Consider the following 23470-nt stretch of genomic DNA (forward strand, 5'->3'; position numbering starts at 1 on the left):
GGAGCTTTCTTCACCATTTCCTAGCTCAAAAAAAAATGTGAGAACACTGAGCTGTCTTGATTGTGTCCCAAGAATAATACAGAGTGTGAAGCTTGGTCCCAACCATCATGGCAGCTCTTGGCCATACCCATTTTTTTCAAAGACATCCATACACTCCAGCACCCAGCAGGATTTTTCCTGGAAACAATGGAAAGCAGCTTGCTCTTAATCACTTTCTTTTTTTTTTTAAAGGAGAGAAAGGAAAGTAAGTATGATTCTCTCTTGGATTTGAGAAAACTTTCCAACAACACAAATTCTGCTGGTTTGCAACAGTTGCACAATTTTAATAAGGCTTGAAACTAAACTGAAACTCCCTTTAGTCTCCATAGAAGAATGAAAATTGATACCTGTCAGATGATAATGCTCCTCACTCTCATTATCTGTCAAGGACACCAGCTCCTTCAGGAGCAAGGGGTACTTCAGCACTCTCTGGACAGGCTTGATGAGATACGACTCCAGCGTAGAAGAATGCTGTTTTGTGGGGTTCCGTGCATCCAGAAAGGCCTTAAAAGCTTTATCTGTTTTGGCTAAATATAGAAAGGGAAGCTGGTCAGTTCAATGGGGAAGTCATAGAAGCTAATCTGAGACCAGATGAACACAATGCTTCCAATTTTTTAAAAAGACTTTTCATCTGCATTTCAAACACTGCTTAATGCAGAAAATGCATAATTAATTGTGGGTATTAATAGCATAATAATTACAAGTAACACATTACAGAGAGAACAGGAGTACTTGTGGCACCTTAAAGACTAACAAATTTATTTCAGCATAAGCTTTCGTGGGCTACAGCTCACTTCACGGAAGCTTGTGCTGAAATAAATTTGTTAGTCTTCAAGGTGCCACAAGTACTCCTGTTCTTTTTGCAGATACAGACTAACACGGCTGCTACTCTGAAACCTGACATTACAGAACTGACAGTTGCTGAGTGAGCATCTCCTGCGCATAAATCTTTCCATGTACTGTAAACTTGGTCTGCTCCAAAGCAACCAAACACCAAGATTTCAGTGTGAAAGAACTAATTTATCAGTTTCATCTCAACCTACACTTAGTTCTTTGCAGCTTTGACTGACACAAACCCTCATACGTTGCTCACACACATACACCCAAAAATAGATCTAAAAGTTGCTGTTTTTTTTAAGCGTGAACTGAATCTGTATACAGCACAGCCTTATGGGAAGACCTTCTGTTGCTATTCAAGCTACTCTGGAGGTGTTACAAAAGTAAACTTCTATTATTGCCTCAGATCATGATTACATTTCAGCAGAAGGACAGATCACAGATATTCACATAAAAAGACCTCCCACATCTCCTTTTTAATATTAGAATTATCCTGGGGCACAAGCCTTAAATTGCTAAAACTATCTTCAAATAAATCACTATAACTAAAGTCATACAGATGAATTATATCAATCAAGAAAATGAATTACCTCGCTCAAGGACTTTCTGAACTTTTATGTGGTTTGCACAGAATCCACTGTACAGTTTGAAGTGGTCAGCATAATACAGGAAAGAACCTCCGAGTGAAAATAACAGTTTCTGAAACCCAGATAATCAACATATTTATTTATTTATTTCATTATTAAAATCTTAATTAAGGCTCTGCAATGATTTAGTTAGTTTATATTGTGGCCCCATTTTGAAGCTAGGGCAGCTTCTGTTCTGAACCATGTTGGCAAGGATGTATTCTCTACATAGAACCATAAACCTAATTTAACAACTGAAATCACTGCATACCAGATCATTAAAGTGTGGCTCCACTCTGAAAAGCCAGATAGTCTTGTTAGAGTCTGTTTTTGTTTTGTTTCAAAGGCTTTCCTACAAATGTGCTCAGTTTACAACTGAAAAAGGTGGTTGAAATGCATTTCTCCAAAGGGTAAGTGTTTGAAAAGCAAGTATACCCTCTCCAACGTATGGCTGTATAGGTGAGAGGGTTCCAGTAGGATATGGGGCCTTTTGGCTTTAGGTTATAAATTCAAATCCAATCCAGGTTTGTAGGTAAAATTTGTTCCCATTTGACACTTGTTCAGTGGCCCACAGTAAATGATTGGACTGTTTCAGCCAGTTCCCTGTGGATATCACCAAAACAACCACTTCATCTTGCAGCCAGTCTCAGCCTCAACTGGCAGCCAGCCTCAGCAATGAAAGCCAGCACTGTGAGAGTGTGGGAAATGACTCTCCCCTCATTCGTCCCTCCAGGTCAGGATTAAAGGTGCATCAGGGGAGTAGTGTTGTTCATGATAGAGAACTTCAGTTTCCAGTGCTGTCAGAATGACATGTTTCATGAGCACTGAATTCACTTTTTAAAAAGGAAAAACCAAGGACTTTTTTTTTTAAATTGAGCTTTCCCTATTTATTGTGTATCTTTAGGAAATAAGCTAATGAAATACATACAAGGTAAAGATTAATACTGTAATTATCTGCCTTCTAAGTGCCACTTCACAGAGCAATCCAAGAAAAAAAATCAGTAGTTATAATAAAATTCTAGTGTTTCTCCATTACTCATTTCATCTCCATATCTCCTCTCTTCTCCACAAAGAAAAATCACAGCTAGTGTGAGCCTGAGTGTCAATTTAAAAGTGTGAAGAGACAGTTTTCCAGCACATATACAAATAATTCCCTGTACTCCTCCACTCTCCTTGCCCCAGGTATGTCTGGATAAGCTACACCAATTACTTCATCTTTGATTCCATTCTCTGCCAACAGCATCATGAGTCTGCAAAAATAAATCTGGTTTGATGTTTCTGCTGCTTCACAACAGCACATTTTATAAATGGAGCTTCACACAGACACAATGGGATTCCATTCCTGAACTTGCATATGCAAACACATGCAATCATTTGCTCTTCAAAAACACCGTTTATCCCATTGGAGAGGTAGCGGGAAGTTTACTTTACACTGACAGTATTGCTTCTTATACAAGTATTAATAACTGGTCTTGCTGTTGAATACACTTGTGTCTGACACAAACTCTAACAAATACCGTGTATTGGAGCTTGTGGTATTGGGATGAATATGGGCGCCTGTATGGTTGAAAGGAAAGTAGTGGCTGATACAAGAAGAAGGTATAAAAAAAAATCAGATGATTTTCAAGCCTGTTAACATCTTTTTTGAAAGGTGGTAATTCCTGGGTGCCTTTGTGTTTCCTTTTTTGGATGAAGGTAAGACTGGGAAGGACAGAGTCCTGGGGACTACCAGGGCAGGAGAGAGATCTTATTAGAAAACAATCCACAGAATGACAGAGTAAAAAAGTAGGAGCCGTTAAAAGAGGTGGGAAGGGGACAAACCAAAAAATGTTAGCAACCCATTTTTTTTTTTAAAATCGCCTTTTTACCCAAAGTTTCTTTAGTAGAAGTCAATGCATATCTGGGAGACACAGCAGAACTGTCCCCTAGTTCCATAACAGCAGTCATGGGATAGAAGCCCACCTCTTGTGGATGGTGAGTGGGGGTGGTGCTAGTAAGGCACGTGAAGAACCACATAGCGGGCCATATTCTGCCTTCAATTACACTCCCAGGGCCCTGGATGTGAGAGTACTCCACTGACTACAATTGGGGTTATTTGTATCATGTAGCAGGTGAATTAGGCACTATCACTTCAACGATTGCATGGGGCATAATGCAGGGCAGAATTTGGCCAAGTAATAATGACCTTGCTATAAGAGAACACAGCACCTTTAAGCATTGTGCGTTTATAGAATACTGACCATCTAAATCACTACTTGTTTCCAATGGCACATTGTGCACCATGGAAAAGAAAAGAACTAAAATGCAAAGTTAGCCTTTATTTTTCATTTCTGAATTCAGGCAGTGCTCAAATATGTTTTTGCAATAAAAAGCAAAGCTTTTTAAATATATAAATAGCTACACGGAGAGAAAGAGAAGGAGAGAGAGAATAAACCTAAATACCATAACTCTGCACAAACTTCCAGACACATTACAATGAGTTAAAAGACCACATGTTTACCCGAAACTGGCATGGGGTTTCCAGTGTGTTAAAATCTGAGGAGGAAGAAATTCCATCTTCCAGGGTCTCCAAAAACACCTTCTGGAAATTCAACATTTCTGGCAAACTGCCAAACAATGACTCCATCTGTGTGAAAAATCAGACATGACAGACATGAAGTGTCCAATTTTACTGGATGCCATGAGGAGACAATCCACTGAAGAGAAGCTATAAACAAAGGGAAGCACAGGTCAATGATTTTTTGTTTTCTTAATTATGGAGTGATTGCTAGCACTAAGAAAAAGTGGCTAAAAAACACCAAAGTATTTTTTAGAAATGTTTTAGTCAGGAGAACAATTACCATTACGAAAGATGTAACTAATGTGCTAAATAGAAAAACACAATAGTATATGCTCTGTTGTTATGCTTGTTGTTTGCTTTCTCTGTCATGTTCTCAGCAATGGAAAAGCCCGAGTGTCAAGTGATTTTACAGACAAAAAAGAATGAAGAAAACATCTTTTTTAACCATTGCCTCACCTCATCTTGGGTAAGGAAGGTCTCATTTTGAAGGGGTTCCAAGTATAACTCAAAGAGGCAGCTCAAATCCTGCAAGAAAAAGAATTTGCTCAGCTTTATATAACAATTCAAAATGTGCTGCATTTGAGAGCTGTGTATAAAAATCATGTTCAAGAAGAAAACTGAGAAACAATTCACTTTTTTGCAACACTAAAAACTGTTTTTAGTTTAGACACAAGCTAATCTGAACCAAACACTGAAGCTTTATCAGTTTTATAATCCCAAACTGAACAGTGTAACAAAGAAATGTTGTTTTAGGGCAGAGAGGTATAAAAATATTACAAAAGATGGCTTTATGAAGAACACAAATACTGAAATACGTGATCATCAAGGTTCATAAGCATACAAGTTGGGTGAAAAGCAGCAGGTCCATTAAATACTAGTATTAACATCAAAATGATGTGTAGTGTTTTTAAATCTTATTACACATTAAAGTGCTTTGTTATATTTTCAGGACAACATGATTAAGGGCTTTTTCAGTCATTTCTTCACAGACTTGAAGCTACTTTGGAAGACTTACTATGTCACATCAAAGTGCGTGGCTGCCTTGTGGGTCAATGCGGCAGGGCTTTGTGACTCTGAGAAAAGAAGTGGCAGAATTTCTTACAGAGAGGGCAGAATGTGTGTCTTCTTGACAGCCCTGCACCAAAATGTTATGACTTGCCTGATCTGGGATGTTTGACAGCTATTACACCACACTTCAATGACTTCCATATTAAATCACAAGATAAAAAGCATCTGAATTGTCATCCTTAAGCTATTTGCTTTTGGGGGGGATCAAGATGAAACTATTTGATTACCAAATGCCTGCACATAAGTGGATGCATCCAAATATTAGACAGGATTTGGTCCTGCCATGAGGGCAGGGGACTGGACTCGATGACCTCTCTGGATGACCTTCCAGCCCTACAATCTATGGGCAAAGCCTGAGCATTGATTAAAGTGGTCCCTATACAAAAAAGAGCAGTTGGACTTCTTCAGGATCCATTTTATGTATATATACCTAGTTTGCTCGAGGAAGAATAGATGGAGATAATTGAGATTTTTAATGTAAATATATTGGGAACCTTCCCTCCCAGACTTCCACATGCATGTTGATTCCAGAAAATACCTGCACCTAATAGCATATATTTTGAGCTTAAGTGTTAGGTTGGCAGTACTGCGGATTGTGAACAGGCTTCTTCCTTGATGAAGGTCAACAAATCCAAGCTTCACACAAGACTTTCAATTGAAGTTACTGCTTTTGGAATCCAGAATTAATTAGCTTGGGTCTAGTCAAAGAAGGGCCATGCATTCAAAAAAAGTATGGCCTTATTTACTAATTAAACAAATTAATACTACTAAAAACATCTGAAATTGTGCATTACGTGTTTTAGTCTCCCTGGCTGCTGACTAAAAAATAACCATGCATTGACCAATGCATTAGTTTCCACGGTAAAAGACATTCTTCGTAACCAGAAGAGCCAATCTTTAAAAATATATGAAAGCTTAAATTCTTGAGAAGTAATGAAAAATCCACCGGATGACCTGACAGGACAATCTGAATCCTCAGATATTGCAGATGCCCTCTGCCCGTGAATTTACACTCCCCTTTATATAGGAATACATCTCAAATTGCCTGGGGATCTGAAATCTTAGGGCCAAGTCCTGCAGCCTTTATTTACAGAAGGTAAATCCACTGAAGGTGATGTGAATGCTCATGTGAGTAAGCTCAGGCCCTTTTAGTGGTGAGCTTATACACCTATAAGCCTGAAAATGTACAAGTATAGTATTGCAAACCACCATAGAGCTCAACAGGAAGAATACAGAAGAAAACTCTCCTATTTAGCTATTACCTTGACATATGATTTCTCAGTGTCCATAAGTTCTTGGATGACCTTTCTCAACCTATCTGCATCAGACAGGGCTCGTCCCAGTGGTCTCAGGGGTAGATCTTGACTGTCCTTTTGTCCTTCCATGCTGTTTGCCTGGACTTCAGGAAAATTCTGACACAATGTAGTGATTTGTTCGGTGCTCTGTTGGATTAAAAGTAGACACATTTGAAAACATGACAAAATGTAAGTGCAGCCTTTTTATAACTTCCTATAAGGAAAGGGGATTCACAGATTCATGTTTGCTCCTATTGTAAATTCATTGGGCCATATCATGCCATTGATTTTTTTAAGCATAACTCCCTATTGCTTTGAAGGTATAATACAGCATAAAAGAAAACAATCAATGGCATAATATGGTCCTTTGCAAGAAATATTGCTTCACAGATCAAAACAGTAAAATTTGCAATTTTCTAGTGACCTGATCCAGCATTTTTTGTATTGATTTCCAGGGATGTTTGAAGTGCGCAAGATCATGCTCAATTTGCAACATCTATTTTGATACTAAGTATTGTCTGAAGTTACTTTCTGTATGATCTATTTCTCCTCTTTTTTGCCACATTCACTCCAGAGAGCTAGGAAGTAACAGAAAATAAAATGTTCTTTACCTTTCTTTTTACTGGCAAAATATAGTTTTTATTTATCATCTGCTTCAGATTATTGACTTTCAATAAGACTTGAGCTTCTTAGTGTCAAAGTCACTTTTGAAAATGGGACTTAGGAACCTAAATCACTTAGGCATGTTTGAAAATTGTAACCATAGTAAAAAAGGAGATAAAAACAGTTTCTCAGGCAGCAAGAAAGGTGGAGATGAAACAAACAGGGTAGTGAATCCTAGAAGAAAAAAATGGCAGAAAACAGGAGAATGCCTGCTGACAGTGCAAGACTGTTTCCTAACCTACCCCAGAGTGCTTAGTCTAGCAGTTTTAAATTACACAAGCAATAGGATTTCCAGCACTCCTATATGTCTGACTACAACTTTATACCATGAGCAGCACTGAGGTATCTGACTACCTTCTGCATATGTGGTATATGACTACCACCTTAGAAAGCCTATTCCACAGTCCTCATTCTTAGACAATTTTTCATGATAATCAGCCTATATTTTCTATTGTCCAATTCTACCCTATTACTCGCAGGTATACACCTCCTTGTATCACACTCAACGGTTCTCCCTCTCCCCCGCCCCAGTGATCATGTTTTCAAATACTTGTACTACTAATACTCTACCTGTAGTGTCTAATACTAATACTAGATTGTCACAAAATGTTGTGCCATATCTTATATTCTATTTAGGAGATCAAATCATAAATGAAATCTGCTGCACACGTGTGTGTGTCTGTATACAAATGCTTCCTTCATGGTTCTAAACTAAGGCACTGATTCAGCAAAGCAGTCAGTGCAATATACAGCAGCCCTTAGGCTGCTCTAAATTACTTCAAAGGTCATTTCAGCTGGCCCAAAATTAGGGATGCAGAAAGATGGCTCCTTTCCACTCCCTTCCCTTCTCAGCTATTCTGAGTCCAAACTCAGCACAGCATAGACTTTAGTCCAGAATACAGAGCTGGGTGTCCTAAGCAATAATGTCAGGCTAAAACCTGAAACAGAAACTACAAAGGCTTGCCATGTTATGGTGTAATCCAATGGACAAATATACAGTAGTTCTGATCTTTAGGGAAGTAGCCACAGTTCTTTGCCACATTTCCTACAACAATTAGGCAACATGCATCACATAATTACATCATAAATTACACCATAAAATCCCAATCAATTATTGGACAAAACAAATATGCATTCCTAACATCGAGATAATTTTTTTAAATGTCAAAACAATTGCAATGCATGCCATATCAATGTAGGACTTTCCAGTCCCTGGATTTAAATGGCTATTATTCTCACATAATGCGTACAGTACCTTGCATCACTAATGCATGCAAGCATCTACTACACAATCCCTGTGTAATGACAGCTCTCAGAACCGTGGAATCTAGTTAAGGTCCATATTTACAGAACGAAATAGGATTTGACAATATACAGTATACACTGAATGGCATCTGTTGAGATTCCAGCTTTGTCTTGCTGAAATTTGTCAAAAATCACACACAACTCTGTGGCATTAAAAATAGCAGTGTTTGAAGAAAAAAAAAAACCTATTCCTTGCACTTAGCAAATCATGGATTAATTTTAAGAACCTTTACAAGAAGATGAATTTCCAAAACACTTGAGTTTTGTCTCCTTTGTTTCTGATGTCAGAAAGTTTGACATTTGTGTCATAATGACTTAGACTTCAGGCGAAATACAGCTCAAGATTTGTGTGGGCAGCTGTGACTGACATCCCGGGGAGTGCAACCATTGATCAAGGTTACTAGATAGCCTATTGAAGGCTATAAGCAAGGCACAGTATTACTCTGTAAGAAAAAAAAAAGTGTAATAAATTATGTACATATTATATAAAGATGCATTTGAACACTAATGTTGAATGAGTCATCTTCTGTAAGTCCCTGAAAGGGGCGTGGGATGCTGCAGCATTATTAGGAGGCATTTTGCAGAAGGACCATGAGCTTTGAGAACTGAGCTTTCCCACCCTCTTCCTGACTAAATTCTTGTTGTATCTCATGCATCTCTTTTATTAAAACGTCAGGGGAGCTTTCATTAAAGCAAGTCGAGTCCTCATATGTCAAAGTACATGCCCCCTACCTTAGCTGGGGCTTCCAGTCTGTACGCCCTTACAGTCTGCAGACTTACTGCCCACTGTCATCCCCTGTGAAGTGGGGTGCTGCAGAACTCAGCTCCATGATGCATGTGGGCTGTGCACTCCCTAGGACCAGATTCTTCATTCCTGGTTGCAGCCATTTACACCTTATAGGAAGTATGAAATGCTACCCAATGACACCCACATTGCACTGCACACTTTGCACAGCTGCAAAGGGCCACACTAGATGCAAAGCAGTACAGGATGTGGACCTTCGCAGAACAGTTTCTGCAGTAAAAATGAGGAGTCCTTGTGGCACCTTAGGGACTAACACATTTATTTGGGCATAAGCTTTCATGGGCTAAAACCCACTTCATCAGGTGCATGGAGTAGAAAATACAGTAAGCAGGTACAAATATACACCACATGAAAAGATGAGAGTTGCGTGACCAAGTGAGGGGTCAGTGCTAACAAGGCCAATTCAATAAGGGTGGATGTGTCCCATTCCCATGAAAGGTCCACTGTGTTCTGTCTGGACCAGCAGCCCAGCATTCATGAGCAACTCTATAACAACAAACCAATGCCTGTGCATAAAATTCCTGCTTTACATTTTGTCCTGCTACCTGTGTTTTTCCAATCCACTCTTAATGTGCAGTTCACAACCTCTTTCAACTCTCATCTTTGCTCCTTTTTCCCTGCTGCACCTTATGCTTGGCCCAGCCAACTACTCCTCATACACTCAGTGACCTCCCATGCTACATTCAGATCCCTCCTTTAAACACACCTTTCTTCTAAAGCCTTCCTATGCCGATTCCTCATCACCACCTTTGCCACATCTGGACAAATACATCACTTGGTATACAATACAAGATGCAGAACATGGTAGGTATAGTATCTGACCTGTCATTGATGTAGGCTGAGCTCTTCAAAGCCACCTAGAGGATTCGGATACCAAATGGCACCAGCTTTACCCAGACGACTTTGATAATCTCTGCCTTAGTCTTTGGGTTCCTGGAATGTGCTAGTTCTTCCTTATGTTTGTACAATGCTAAGCAGACTGTTGGTGCTCATTAAATAGTAACAATACTTTGTATCAACTTCACAGGGTGTTGTTCTTAATCTGAATCCAAGCCGCATTACACAAATAATTCAGATAACTGAATGGGGAGCAGATGCCCAGGTCCAACTGAGCTATGCTCAGTGCAGGATCTGGGGAAAGGGCAGAGAGAAGGTGGCTGCATTGATCCTATGGCCAAACATGAGTCTGTCTAGCCTTTGGCACAGCGTAGTCATTTACAGGCAGCCCTTTGGCAATGCACAGTGAAGATTAAACTGAGTTGAGGATGGAGGGATAGTTCAGCGGTTTGAGCACTGGCCTGCTAAACCCAGGGTTGTGAGCTCAATCCTTGAGGGGGCCATTTAGGGATTGGGGCAAAAATCTGTCTGGGGATTAGCCCTGCTTTAAGCAGGGGGTTAGACTAGCTGACCTCCTGAGGTCCCTTCCAACCCTGAGATTCTATGAAACAATCTTCCCTTTACAGTCTCTTCACCTTAGTTTCATTCCACAGCCATCCCTCTTCTCCACTGCTCAGTCTCTGTCACTCTCTTTCCCTTCCCACTTATCTGATCCCTCTCCCTTCCACCCCTGATATTGTATGATTCTATGATATCTTAAAAAACAACTATGTTAGATTTCAAAGGTCAAGTGAGACAAGGTAATGAGTGTTAATTTAGGGCCCATAAACTTGCATACTGGGATTCCAGGATAGAATTGAGACAGTCCTAATTGTGTCATGTTTAATTTGACCATTTTAACAGGTTTTCCAACATGGCTGTGTACAACACTTCTACCACCACAGCAGGTCTACCTGTACAAGCAGATGTAAAGGGTGCTGGGTCACGATCCTGCTTCTTTTCCCCTACTCTTCCCACCACCCCATAGGGATGTGGAGGACACCCCAGAGGCTGCTGTTATGCGAAGTCCCTGAGGAGTCACGCAATGGGGCAGAAATTCCTCTCTCACCTCTGTAGTTGCTCACACTCTGGTTCTAAGCATTTTGCTTTAAGAAATTAGAATATAAATTTTCCCTATATATTGGCTACAATGTTCTATGTAAATAGGGAATATCTTAATCGACCCTTTAGAGCGATTTGTTCTGGGCAAAGATATAACATGCCAGTGCTTAATACTGCCAGATTCTCCCGTGAGTCTGGGCCCAAGCAGACATTAGCAGTGACGCTTATACTGTTACTTGGTTATGAGTCATGTCTGATTCTCAAAAACACTGAGTAAAAGGTATTAGAGAAAAAAAAATACTCTGAGAACACCCTTTTTAACTGAACAAAGAATCCCCTTACTAAGGAGCTATGATTAACCTTTTGTATTTTTTTTCCTATTTGGTACTTATGCACATGGCAGGCTGAAGCTGTGCCATTCCCTGCAGAGTAAAAATCTATGCAAAATTGATTGGAGAAAGAGCACATGACATTAATCAGAACTGGTTAAGCTCCAGCACAATTTCATGGCTGCCCTCTGACACCCTGTGACTTGATAGTATATGATATTGAATGAAAACCAGTGTTCTGTGAGGTTAATTAGTGTTATCTTCTTTGGGGTGTTTATTTTACCATTTCTCATTTAAGCACCACGTGTACTCCACTCCCTGCTCTGGCAGCTAGCTGGCATTTGTTTGGAAAAAAAAGTGATTAACAGAAATGTTTTTGAATAGGCTTAAAAAATTCTTTAATATAACATTTCGTTGAGAGGCTCTCTCTCTCTCTCTCTCTCTCACACACACACACACACACACACACACACACACACACACACACAATACACGAGTGTGAAACCTAAACAAAATTTTTATATATAAATACATATATAAAATGTAGACTAGCCCATCACTTGGAATACAGTATGAGAGACAGAGCATGATATGTACAGTGTCTGTTACTGATGTATATTTGCTTTGGTTTCACAGTTGTGTACTCTTAGAAAGAATGCCTGCATCTATGTGGAGGTAATTAATTCTTTGAATTTATTGTCTGAAGGTGAATCATGTTGATTTATCATAATGAAGAAACAGAATGACACTTTACTACCATATCGACAGAGAGAGAAAGTGACACACTTTAAACTTAATCCTTATCAGGTTAGTTGCCTGATGTACCAGTAGCTTATTATTTTCCAGGAATGAGACTGGATTAGCAACACAGCTAGTCAACAGAAGAAAAGCAGCGGGATTCCAAGAAATGAACAGTATGCCTAACGCCTTCTCTAGTATCAGCTCTTGTGGGAGAAAAAAACCCTAGGAGAAGCCTATAAGATTTCCACTTGCTTTAAACCCTAGATGGGGTAGACCCAGTTTTCATGATTTTTCTATTTCAAATACTTTTGATCTTCTTTCCCACCCCCCTCCAATGAATGGAAAATGCTTTCCACTCAAAGCCATTTTCAAGCATAGAAATCTGCAAGTTGTAGTTTCTTAAGGGACAGGTGACTGTAGGCAGAACCATTAAGGGAACCACATTTCAGTGGAAAAAATCATCTATAAACTCCTTAGGTGCTGTGCATATATAGACAGTATATAGATTCTACTAAATCATTCATTTGGCTGAAAATCTGAAAAAACGTCTGAAGTTTGGGAATTATTGAAAGTAAGCTGGTTGTCACTGGAACTACCATACTGAGCTTTTCAATGTAGATATACTGAGGTTACTGATAATAGGTGGCACTGGAGGTGGAGTAAGAGACAAAATAAAATGAAAACATATATAGCAGAACTCTTGTACTGCGATAGCTCTAGTTATTTCAGATGGTCAGTTATAATCGACCAGTTTCAGGATTTTGTATCTTGGATAACTTTTTTTTTTTTTTTTTTTAAGTTTGAGGACAACAAAATAGAATTGTCTGTCCACTAACTACAAGAAGTAGCTTAGTTTATAATAATGTAATTACCTTTCCAGGGGCATTTGTTCATGAAGTGAAACAGACCTTTGCTGGTACTGCTAAAAAAATCTCAATCATGTCTGAAAACCATCAGTTCTTTTAAAAAGTACAGGGAGGTGTGACTAAGTGCACTGTGCTCAGGCAAACAAATACAACCCTAATATATCCATCCAAATATCACAGTATGAATTGAAAAGATGCTATCTGGAAGCACTGTTTTGTTTAGGATTGTTTCAGTTTGAAATTATGCTCTTTAATTAAAATATTTCTAGTAAAAGAGCAAAGTAGATTAAAGAGAAGCAAATCTCATAAGTGCTCAGGGCCTGATCTGCAAACTAAGCACGTTCAGATTTACCTTTAGGGATGGAGCAGCATACCCAATAAATAGAGGTTGAAACACAATGGTAAGTATTTCTTATAATAGCCAGACACATTGAGCTGAGCTAAGGTTAACTCTGAAGTTCCAAGTTTCAGAAATTTTAATCAGAACTCTAATGCTATTAGTAAAAACACTGATTTGCTCTTCTTATGAAGAGAGTGTTAAATAATGTTGACAAGGGAAAGTTGTTCTAAATTAAAACATGAGAAGTTTTAATACCAACTTTATTTAAAAAAAACTGCTGAGAATTTGCTGATCAAGTAGCATTCTCCGTGTTGATTAAATATCTAACACCCCTTCGTGACAATACAGCTTGTCAGTATTTGAAATGCACAAAAGTTTGCATCCAGTGAACTGTTACGTAAGACAATTAGGTCTGCATTCTCAAGGTGCTCAGCACCTGAAGTTCCCACTGAACTCACAAGAGTTTTGCTCAACCCCTCTGAAAATTAGGGACCTGATCCAATTTGTACTGAAGTCAAAGACAAAACAGAAAATCATTGCAATGATGCAGCGTCCAGGCCTTTTAACATATCATGCAAAATTTCAGATGGCATTATTCAGATAGACATGTAGACTGACATCCTGATTTAGAAAAAGATGGCACCTCTCAATCTATACATAATAATGAAGTGTACATAATAACTTTCCTTGAATCTCTACTGTATTTTTATCCTATAACCTTATTAAAAAGATTGCCTTTCTCCTCCTTCCCTCTCTGCTTATTCTGATGGAGTCAGTCATTAACATATGCAATTTAAGGAGCAGAAGATTTCAGGCAGGGGGGTTGCATGCTTTTCTGTTGTTTATGTAGTGTCACAACTTTCTTAAAATCTATTTCCCCTGAGGTGTCCAGGGTTGTAGCCTCTGTTTCTCCAGCAGATAAAGGTGCAGTCCCAGATTATTTGTTAGAAAGCTCAGAAAGGGAACCAAATGTTAATATTCTGGTTATTTCCAAGCTGTAGTGAACCTTTGGTAAAACAAACAATTCCCTGCAGTGATCTGAATCATCATTTGATAGATACCCTGTTTGCAACAGACACACACACAAAAAATGCCATTACTTGGGTGCAACAAAAATAAAAAATAAGAATACTTAAATAAATAAAAATTAAAAAAATACCTTGAAACACAAACCACTGTAATAAAGCTACTTATTGAGCAGACACCTCTCTAGAAATCTATTATTCAAATACTAGCTACAGTAATTGATGTAGTGTTCACTTATGTTTTCACTCCTATTAAGAGCGATGACCAAACCATTCATCTTACGAAACGTGCAGTCCCTAGTGCATGTATAATTGGTCACCATCCTAACCTTGTTAAATAAATGCCCTTTTATGAAAACAGTTCCAGAACTTACTATAGAACAGTGGTTCTCAAACTTTTGCACTGGCGACTCCTTTCACATACCAAGACTCTGAGTGTGACCCCCCTCCCTTATAAATTAAAAACACATTTAACACCATTATAACTGCTGGAGGAAAAGCAGGGTTTGGGGTGGCAGCTGACAGCTTGCGACCCCTCATGTAATAACCCCACCATCCCGTGAGGGGTCCCAACCTCCAGTTTGAGAACCCCTGCTATAGAAAAAATCCTGTGCAAAGACCCATAAGTTGCTGCTGCCTGCTGCTGAGTTTTGTGAGCCCAAACTTAAATTCTTAGCTCTGGTTTTACTCTTCCTGAAGGCAGGCATTGTGGATTGCCACCATCAAATTCCCCAATGAAAAGGCTTTCCTTAGCAAGGCAAGTGCATTTAGATCTCACACTATTACACCTTTACTCTGAGCTCAACAACTGAAACATGCAAAAATGATCTGCAGTGATTATCCTTTGAGCTGATGAATGAAAATTTGAGATACTATTAGTGTTCAGCTTTAATTGGACTAAATACTGCACAGGAACGTAAACAGAATTCCTTGTGTATAAAACACTTCCAACATTATGGAAAAAATGCCAAGTGCAATCAGATAACAGGATTTTTTTTTTTTTTTAAGAAGAAGAGTGTAGTTGTAAATGGCAGTTCATGGTTTGAGAGAATATGGTTTTATGAAGACCAAATCTCCCCTGAGACATACCTGCTAGTAGAATGCTATGGTGCCAGTGAAATTTACCATTTAAACAAATACATCAGGTGCTGTAAGGAAATTAGCCAGATACCTAAAACACCCATGGGGTAGGGACTACCCTGAAGGTCAATGTGATTTTACCAATAATGTCAATCCTCTGTCAAGTGTATTTGCCACTAAGTGGTGTGGGATACAAATGAGCTCTGAAATGGAAAAAGAAAGGAGCAGTTTGCTAGATGTTTTGTTTATATAACTGTGCTTGTCCTTTATTTGAACTTTCTAGTTTGATAAAAAAAACATTCTAAACTATGCTGCTCATTAATAAATTCATGCTCGAAAAGGCACTCTATGTCTCATGCTAACCAATTCACAAAAATATCCTGTTAGTAAATAGATCAATTATAAAATGTGACTTTAGGCAAAATGTTATAGGATATTATACCATTAGTAGAGGTGCTGGGCCAAAGAGTTACATGACGAATAAACAATTCTTTAGTTAATTGGCTATGCTCTACCAGTGGAATAAAAAGCCGTGACATCCTTCCCCAGTTTCCTTCTATTTACTAACACTTTTGGGGCCCACTGCTGTGGAGGCACTCAGCACCACTGAGGAGATGCTCAGCATCTGGCAGGAGCGGGCCCTTAAATGCTACACTTTCTTCTCCCTATCCCAATATAGTACCCATGGACCTTCATTTTTAACCCAAACTATATTCCAAATATTGCCCTTGGATACATGCACACTGCTTCTACCTGCTTCAAGGGAATAATTTAGCTCTCTTAATTATTGCATCTTCCTCCATCTCTTCTCAATTTATTACTCCCAGCTGGTAGTTCAGGATTAACCTTTTTGTAAGGCCCTGTTGCAGGGTGGCTGCCTGTCAACAAACCATTTAATCCCTGACATACTGTTAAGTACTGTTGAGCATTTTGAGGACATGTAGGTAGTACCCACCTCCTGTCCTGCTGATTGACCATGTCTGTCCTTAGATGATGGCAAGACATAAGGTGCACTGGAGTGCCAAAGGTGGGGAGATTCAACCAAAGGACACTATGTAGCGGTTACATGATGGGGATGTTTTTCAAAGGGTTGAGCAACATTTCAACCCCCTTATCCATGGTAATGTCTATGGGATTTTAATGCTTTGAGAATCAAGCAAGCTATGTCTTCAGCATCACCTTCACTAAGGTGCAATTATATGGAAAGAGGGATTGTTCCTCTGGTTTTTTTCTGCATCAACATAAATGATGGCAATTAAAAAATCTGTTTTCCTCAGTGGATCAGTAACTCCTCAATTCATACAGCATGATGAAAACAGTGTGCAAAACCCTAAGTTCAGAAATATCTTTATTCTTGATTAAAGAACAATGATGATTGCTTTAATTCCGTATTAGGAGGGTATTGTTGCCCAGACTTGCTAATTAAGTCTGGATTATTAGCTAGCAACATACCAGCTAAATGATGTCACCAATTAACCGGTTTTTCAAAAAATGTATTCATTTAAAAAATTAAATGCAAGTGTTTTAGTAACATTTCCAGCTCTTTCTAGAAAGGAGCTGGATATAGTAAAAAAGTGAAAAATGACAAAACAAACCCTTATGTTATTTTTTTTTTAGTAATGTGATAACCAGACAAGTTCTGTTCCCCACAAAAAATCCACCATCAAAATCTACACATAAAATAATGAACCACCTTGGAAAAAGTTATTTTAAGATTAACAGAAGTATGTATGTTCCTTTTTGCTATAAGTAATGTGCAGATTCCCTGTAGGGACCGATGTTTGCCATCTTTCATATCACTGACAGAAAGCTACGTAGCTAGAAATGAACATAAAAACTGCCATACCAAGCTGGATAAGACCAGTGATTTACCTACTAACATTGTGTGTATTTAACAGTTACTAGTGTCAGATGTTTCAGAGGAAGATGCAAGAAATCCCTGTTGTGGGCAATTATGGAATAATCTGCCTAACAGGGGAGTTTCTTCTTAAACAACCCTCAGTTTGATATTAGCTTGTAGCTTGAATCACAAGGATTTATATCCCTTCTAAAATACATACACACACACACAATTTTATATTCTATAGTACAGAGGAATCTGGAAGCTTTCATGCGACGGCAGTTCTTTAAATGAGCACAGTGGCAATGAGAGACACCTTATAATGAGTAGGCATTTTGGCTAGGGAAACCCTGGGATTCCATAGCAATCACAAGCTAGGTATGAAGGGCTTTTCTTCCCCAGCATGCTGTTCCTAGGGAACTCCAGAGCTTCCCTGGATAGTATGCTAAGAATTATGGGACATCTTTGTTCCTGTGCCCATTTGCTAAACCGCTGCTAAAGAATGCATTTCCTGTTTTCCCCACCTTATTACATGAGGGTAGAGGTTGAATCCTGTTCCCCCCAGAACATACTTTTGGATTGGAGGAGGCAGTGATCCATTATGGAGAGGGCAAGGACTGGCTGCATTTATAACATACACCTGAACCATTTGCAAACCTGGGTTGAAGTTTGCACATACAACGTAAAACTGCACCCAACCTGATTTAGGGTAGGTTTCAGGTTCTGTAATATGAACTGTTCACAAATCCCTAGGTATTACTATTTCAGGCTTGATTCACTTGATCTACACATCTGCGCATAGGGTGAGAGGGATTTAGTCTTTTATTTCTCAAGAATTTGATGGATAATGTGAACCATTATTGCTGATTGTTGACAAACGTTTTCACTTTGCAGCAAATGTTTTAAATATATATATCTTTGGATACTGTTATTTGTTCAAAGACTAATTGACAAATTAAGAATTTTAAGTCTAGACATTTAAAAAATCAGTAATGACCACAATATTTGATATTAATTAACATTTCAGTGAAAATATCTTGAAGCATCACAAAATACTGAATTCTTTCTTCTAAACATTCATACACACACGTGCACAGAGAGCTTTGTTCTGTATTCAAGAAATTTTTCTTAGTTGCTGAATGAAAAACTATAGGAACCGTTGAGATTTTAACACTTTCCAGTTACACTCCTTCTTTACAAAAATATCTTAGCTTTGCCATTCATATTCTTTAGAGACAGAGATGGTAATCCTTATCTTAAACCCAGGGTTGTGAGTTCAATCCTTGAGGGGGCCACCTAGGGATCTGGGGCAAAATCAGTACTTGGTCCTGCTAGTGAAGGCAGGGGGCTGGACTCGATGTCCTTTCAGGGTCCCTTCCAGTTCTATGAGATAGGTATTCTCCATATATTTGTTCCCATTAATTCACAGACTACAGCTGAAACATTAAAAAGAAGCACTTATGGTGACAGCAAAAACCGGAGTTACAATTTAAAAGACTGATCCAAAAATCCACTGAATTCAATAGAATCAATTATAGTAAGCCCTATGCGAGGATGATGTGGTTTCCAAACAAAATAATCAGAAATTGATTGGAGGTAAATATTCTGCCTACCTGTAACATTTACAAGGTATGGAGATAGCCACATTCTGTTACTGGTAACACCAGTTAACATCACGGAAGCCTCCTAGGCTTGCACTGGAGTGACTGAGAACAGATTCTGTCCCATGTGGGGGAAGGGAGAGGGGGTAAACTCTTCAAGCTATTGATTTCTGACTGTATAATTTTTAATCATCCTTCATCTTCCTTTTATATAGGTGCTGAACTACTGATTTTCTTCTACGGTCAGCAGATTACTCCACCTCTTGAAAGTTCTCTAAGGACAATATTGTGACAGCTGCATAAGTGGATGGATAGCTTGATGGGGTACACATACTCTCCCTGCCATCATATGGCCTGCAAAAAGACCTATCATACTTGCAGTCCCTGCACATAGAAGAATGAAGGGTTTGCTCACTTGGCGTACCTCAGAGGAGGTGGGATGGCTCAAGGAGAAGACACAGCGATAGGCTTACCAGCTATTTCCTAAGCAGCACTTGGCCATTCATGTAGGGACTGCATCCGAAGAAGTGAGCTGTAGTTCATGAAATCTCATGCTGAAATAAATTTGTTAGTCTCTAAGGTGCCACAAGTACTCCTGTTCTTTTTGCGGATACAAACTAACACGGCTGCTACTCCGAAACATGTAGGGATTATGGCTCTCAGAGACTCATTCCTTTCTCCAGCTCTCCATGTGGCTTTGCAGCTCTCTATCTGATATTATGTCCTCATTATGGACAGCTCCTCATTTTGTCCCATGTCACAATTCAATGAGACACACCGGGATGTGTCACTTGGCTGGAATGATTCTCTCCCTGGACTCTGATATCATTGGTGCTGTGCCTGCATGCAGTGCACAACAACTGTGCTTCCATCTCCAGTGTTCAATTGCTGTTAGGCTGTCCTTGCCGAGCGCATCAAGAGCCAGGGAAATGACAAAATTGTACTTAAATGCTTCTGCCTTACAAGCCAAAAATGTGCACAATGTTATTGTTACTAGAACTGAGTGACATCTCATCCTTGAAGAATGAATCCAGTACTCTGTAGCTGACAAAGAGAATTTAGTCCCCAGAGTCTATCACAAACATTGAAGACTAGTGTTTGATACACTATATTGGTGCTGCTATCGTGCTTCCTTTTTTTGTCTACATGTAAACCTGGGGGATTTTTCCCAGAGCAGCAGAGGGGAAAGATACATTTCAATGTGGTTCGCACCAATTTCCCTCACATGCAAACATCAGAGATGGATTTGTTTTCTTCCTTCGAGTTGTCCGCTCCTAGGGTGACCAGCCAGCAAATGTGAAAAATCGGGATGGAGTGGCGGGTAATACGAGCCTATATAAGAAAAAAAAAACCAAAATCGGGACTGTCCCTATAAAATCGAGACATCTGGTCACCCTATCTGCACCGAGTTTCAATAACGAGAAACTCATTGTCAGTGTGTCCAGAGGACTGCTACTACTTCAAGCCAGAAAAACCAGCATGATAGCACACAGAAGGAGTCACAAGTTCACACACTTGCTCACAAACTCTTTTTAAGTTATCTACTTTTCTTTTTGGCATGCTTGAACAACTGGAAAATGAACTACAAATTCATCATCATGGTTCTTACTCATTTTGGTTGAACTGCATGATCAATGCTACACACAACCAACAGGAAATGTGTGGGATTTGCAGCAGATGTTGATACACTTCTAGAAAGTCCTTTACTAAGTAGTTCATGCATACTGGAGGCTAAGTGTTAGGACCTTGTCTGGGTGTCAGACACAACTGCAGTCCTCCCTTGAACATGTGAGGCAAAATCCTGGCTCCACTGTAGTCAACAGCAAAACTCCCATTGACCTCAGTGGGGCCAGGATTTCACCCCTGGCTTACTAGAACTGCTATCTGACCCCAAAAGTAGCAGGGTGGTGGCAGAGCCATGGCTCCAACTCCATTATGCACCAGCCAGCAAAGCTGGTTGGGATCAGCACGTGCTGTGCCATCTGGAAATGTAGTACAGTAGCTTTCAGAGTTCCCAGTGGGGCTGTGTACTGCTTTCAGTGGAGAGCTATGGCTGCAAGGCACAACAGAACCAAGCGAAAGCGATGATGAAAGAAACACAATTTCCCCATGTCAGCTTGTCTTCTCGCAATACATCTTGATTCCATACTGGCATGATGCCCACAGTGCACTGAAGACCACCACATGATTTCAAGAGAATTATGTTCACCGCTGTTTTTCTCCCCCCTGTTAGAACAGAGTAAGGATATTAATGGCTGGTTGCTCCACTAGTTCTGGGGTCTTACCAATTACTAAAGAAAATTGTTCACCGTACAAAAAAACCTGAATGTCTTATTGATGGTGATCAAAAGTTTCAGACAGTTATTTCTCTTGCAATTAATGACATGCTGGGCATGCATGCACTGCCTGGGCAATTGCAAAGAAGAGCTAATAAGAAGTTGTACTCATGAACAACATTTACTGTAACTACCTCAATGCATAAAATGTGTGCCAGGATGTGTGGGCAGCTAGTGGCTTCTTCCTTCTATTATTTAATTCCTCTAGACATACCTATGTTGAAACCTGGGTCATCTCGGTTTGATTTTCTTTCAATTTGAATTAATGCCAATTGTTCATATATTCAGCATAATGGGATTTGCCAGCCAGGAGTTTTACAATCCTTACTGCACAAACTTGTCTCCCCCCCAACTCTCGCTCGCCCTTTTCCCGTTTTTATTTTAAGATCAGTATTCTTCTGGGGACATTTCTGGGATGTCAAGATAAGAGAGCATTTATCCTGACCCACGAACACTTCTGCTCTGGAAGCAATCAGATGCCTGAATAATGCACACTACCACACATCCACATCCTGGATGAAATCAAAGGGCATATCTGTACTGATCACATGTATGTTTTATACATGACAAGTTTTAAAAAAAATTATTTTCCTTCTCTGAATATTCTATTCAGCTTTTGGTGGAGGGAAAAATTGACAGTTACTAACATTTATCGATTAAAAGCAAATCCTTCCATAGCTTATACACACAAACTCAATTAGTGGCCTCTGTCTGGTTTCTACTGGATAAGTGTCCTCAACAGCATAACTGGATGGCACCAGTTTACAAGGATTGGCAGCCACAGCAGGGAGGTCATTGTTTATTATACTATAATGAGCACCTGTACTTATGCATAGTACGTGTCTTTGTGGATAACCTGCTCATACACTAATTGCTGGAAAACAGGTTAAAGTATGCACCATTCCCAATAGCCATGTGCCTTCCCTTAGACGGCAAAATGACTCTCATGCTTTTGGCATTCATTACACGATTTTATTAATTTCCTGCTGAGGAAATTAATAAAATCACACTCCACTCTCCTGACACTCCACAATTCCATGGCAACTACTGTGGCTGCCTCCAAAACAAACAACATTTTCCATTTTTAAAAACGTGTTTATGGGGGGACTGGATGGGCCAGGGGATTGGGAATGGGGTTCAGAAGTCTTCATCTAGTTTGAATCTGGGCTAAATGGACAGTGACAGAGTTTTCACCATCTAACAACATTGTGTCTCTGAAAGAATTTGATGGTGCTAGTACAGTTCCGAGTGAAGAAGTTTCAACACCATGTTTAGGAAGTCTCAGAAGAGAGATAAGGGATTCCCTCTGCTGAAAAGAGTGTCCCTCTCGGCTGGGCCAGGTGAACAACAAGGGCTACAAAATGTCCAACACCACATGGATGCGCAGCAAAATTTATAAAATACAAAGTGACTTTTTATTACAGGAATAGCCATACTGAACCAATGGAATATTAAACAAACCTTTCCAGTGCTGACCCCAATGCAGAGTTTCCTTTTCTAATACAGGAAGTGACTATTTCAAATGTTTTCAGGCATTCATTGGTAGCATCTTTTACACAAGTTTGTGTTGCTGCTGCCTGTGCTTTACCTAGTCTCTAATAAAGGATTTAAGCCTCCAGAGCCATCCATCCAAACTTTGGCATTAGCACTAAATTCACTAGCAAAAGTCAGCCATCTGACTTTTTAACATGGCTTGGCCAGGCAATGGAAAGATGTATGAGAAGGGTGGGTGGGTGGGTGGGTGGGTGCGTGTGTGTGTGTGTGACACACCCATCTCTCTCCAAGTGCATATCTGTTGAAGAAATGGGTTGTAAGGATCACTGTTAAAAGGTAACAGTTTGACACAAATCAAATTCTGCCTTTTAACATATCCTCCTAAGGAGCCATATTTTCAAAGTTTCAGAGGTTTAGGACTGTGTGCACTTTGTGCAAGGACTCATATGCCTGACTGGTAAAGATGTTTACTGAGATTGCATGTGCAAATGGCCAGATGCATTAGTGGTCATTAGCATAAATATGTACAAAATTTACACAGCCATTCGAAGTAACTGTATATGCAAATTAGATGCATTACTGCAGGCACATTTTGGATAGTTTTGGGACCAAAAGAAAAAAAAGAAAAGCTTGTTTTTGCCAAAGTTAGGTGAATTTTCAAAAGTGCAGGCGTGCACTTCTA

The 23470-nt window shown here is 39.4% G+C and overlaps 1 protein-coding gene across 3 annotated transcripts in view; it reads right to left on the bottom strand.

The window, feature by feature from the left end:
• TIAM2 (TIAM Rac1 associated GEF 2) overlaps positions 1–23470 on the bottom strand; it is a 126330-nt gene that overhangs the window by 16673 nt on the left and 86187 nt on the right. For all 3 annotated transcript variants that reach the window (XM_050949637.1, XM_050949636.1, XM_050949635.1), the window contains 5 exons: positions 6393–6572; positions 4519–4587; positions 4003–4128; positions 1467–1575; positions 387–566 (listed from right to left, as the gene is read on the bottom strand). In XM_050949637.1, the coding sequence (XP_050805594.1) occupies positions 387–566; positions 1467–1575; positions 4003–4128; positions 4519–4587; positions 6393–6572 (664 nt within the window). The remainder of the gene's footprint in view (positions 1–386; positions 567–1466; positions 1576–4002; positions 4129–4518; positions 4588–6392; positions 6573–23470) is intronic.

This window comes from Gopherus flavomarginatus, chromosome 4, assembly GCF_025201925.1.
Source record: "Gopherus flavomarginatus isolate rGopFla2 chromosome 4, rGopFla2.mat.asm, whole genome shotgun sequence".
Lineage (NCBI taxonomy): Eukaryota > Metazoa > Chordata > Testudines > Testudinidae > Gopherus > Gopherus flavomarginatus.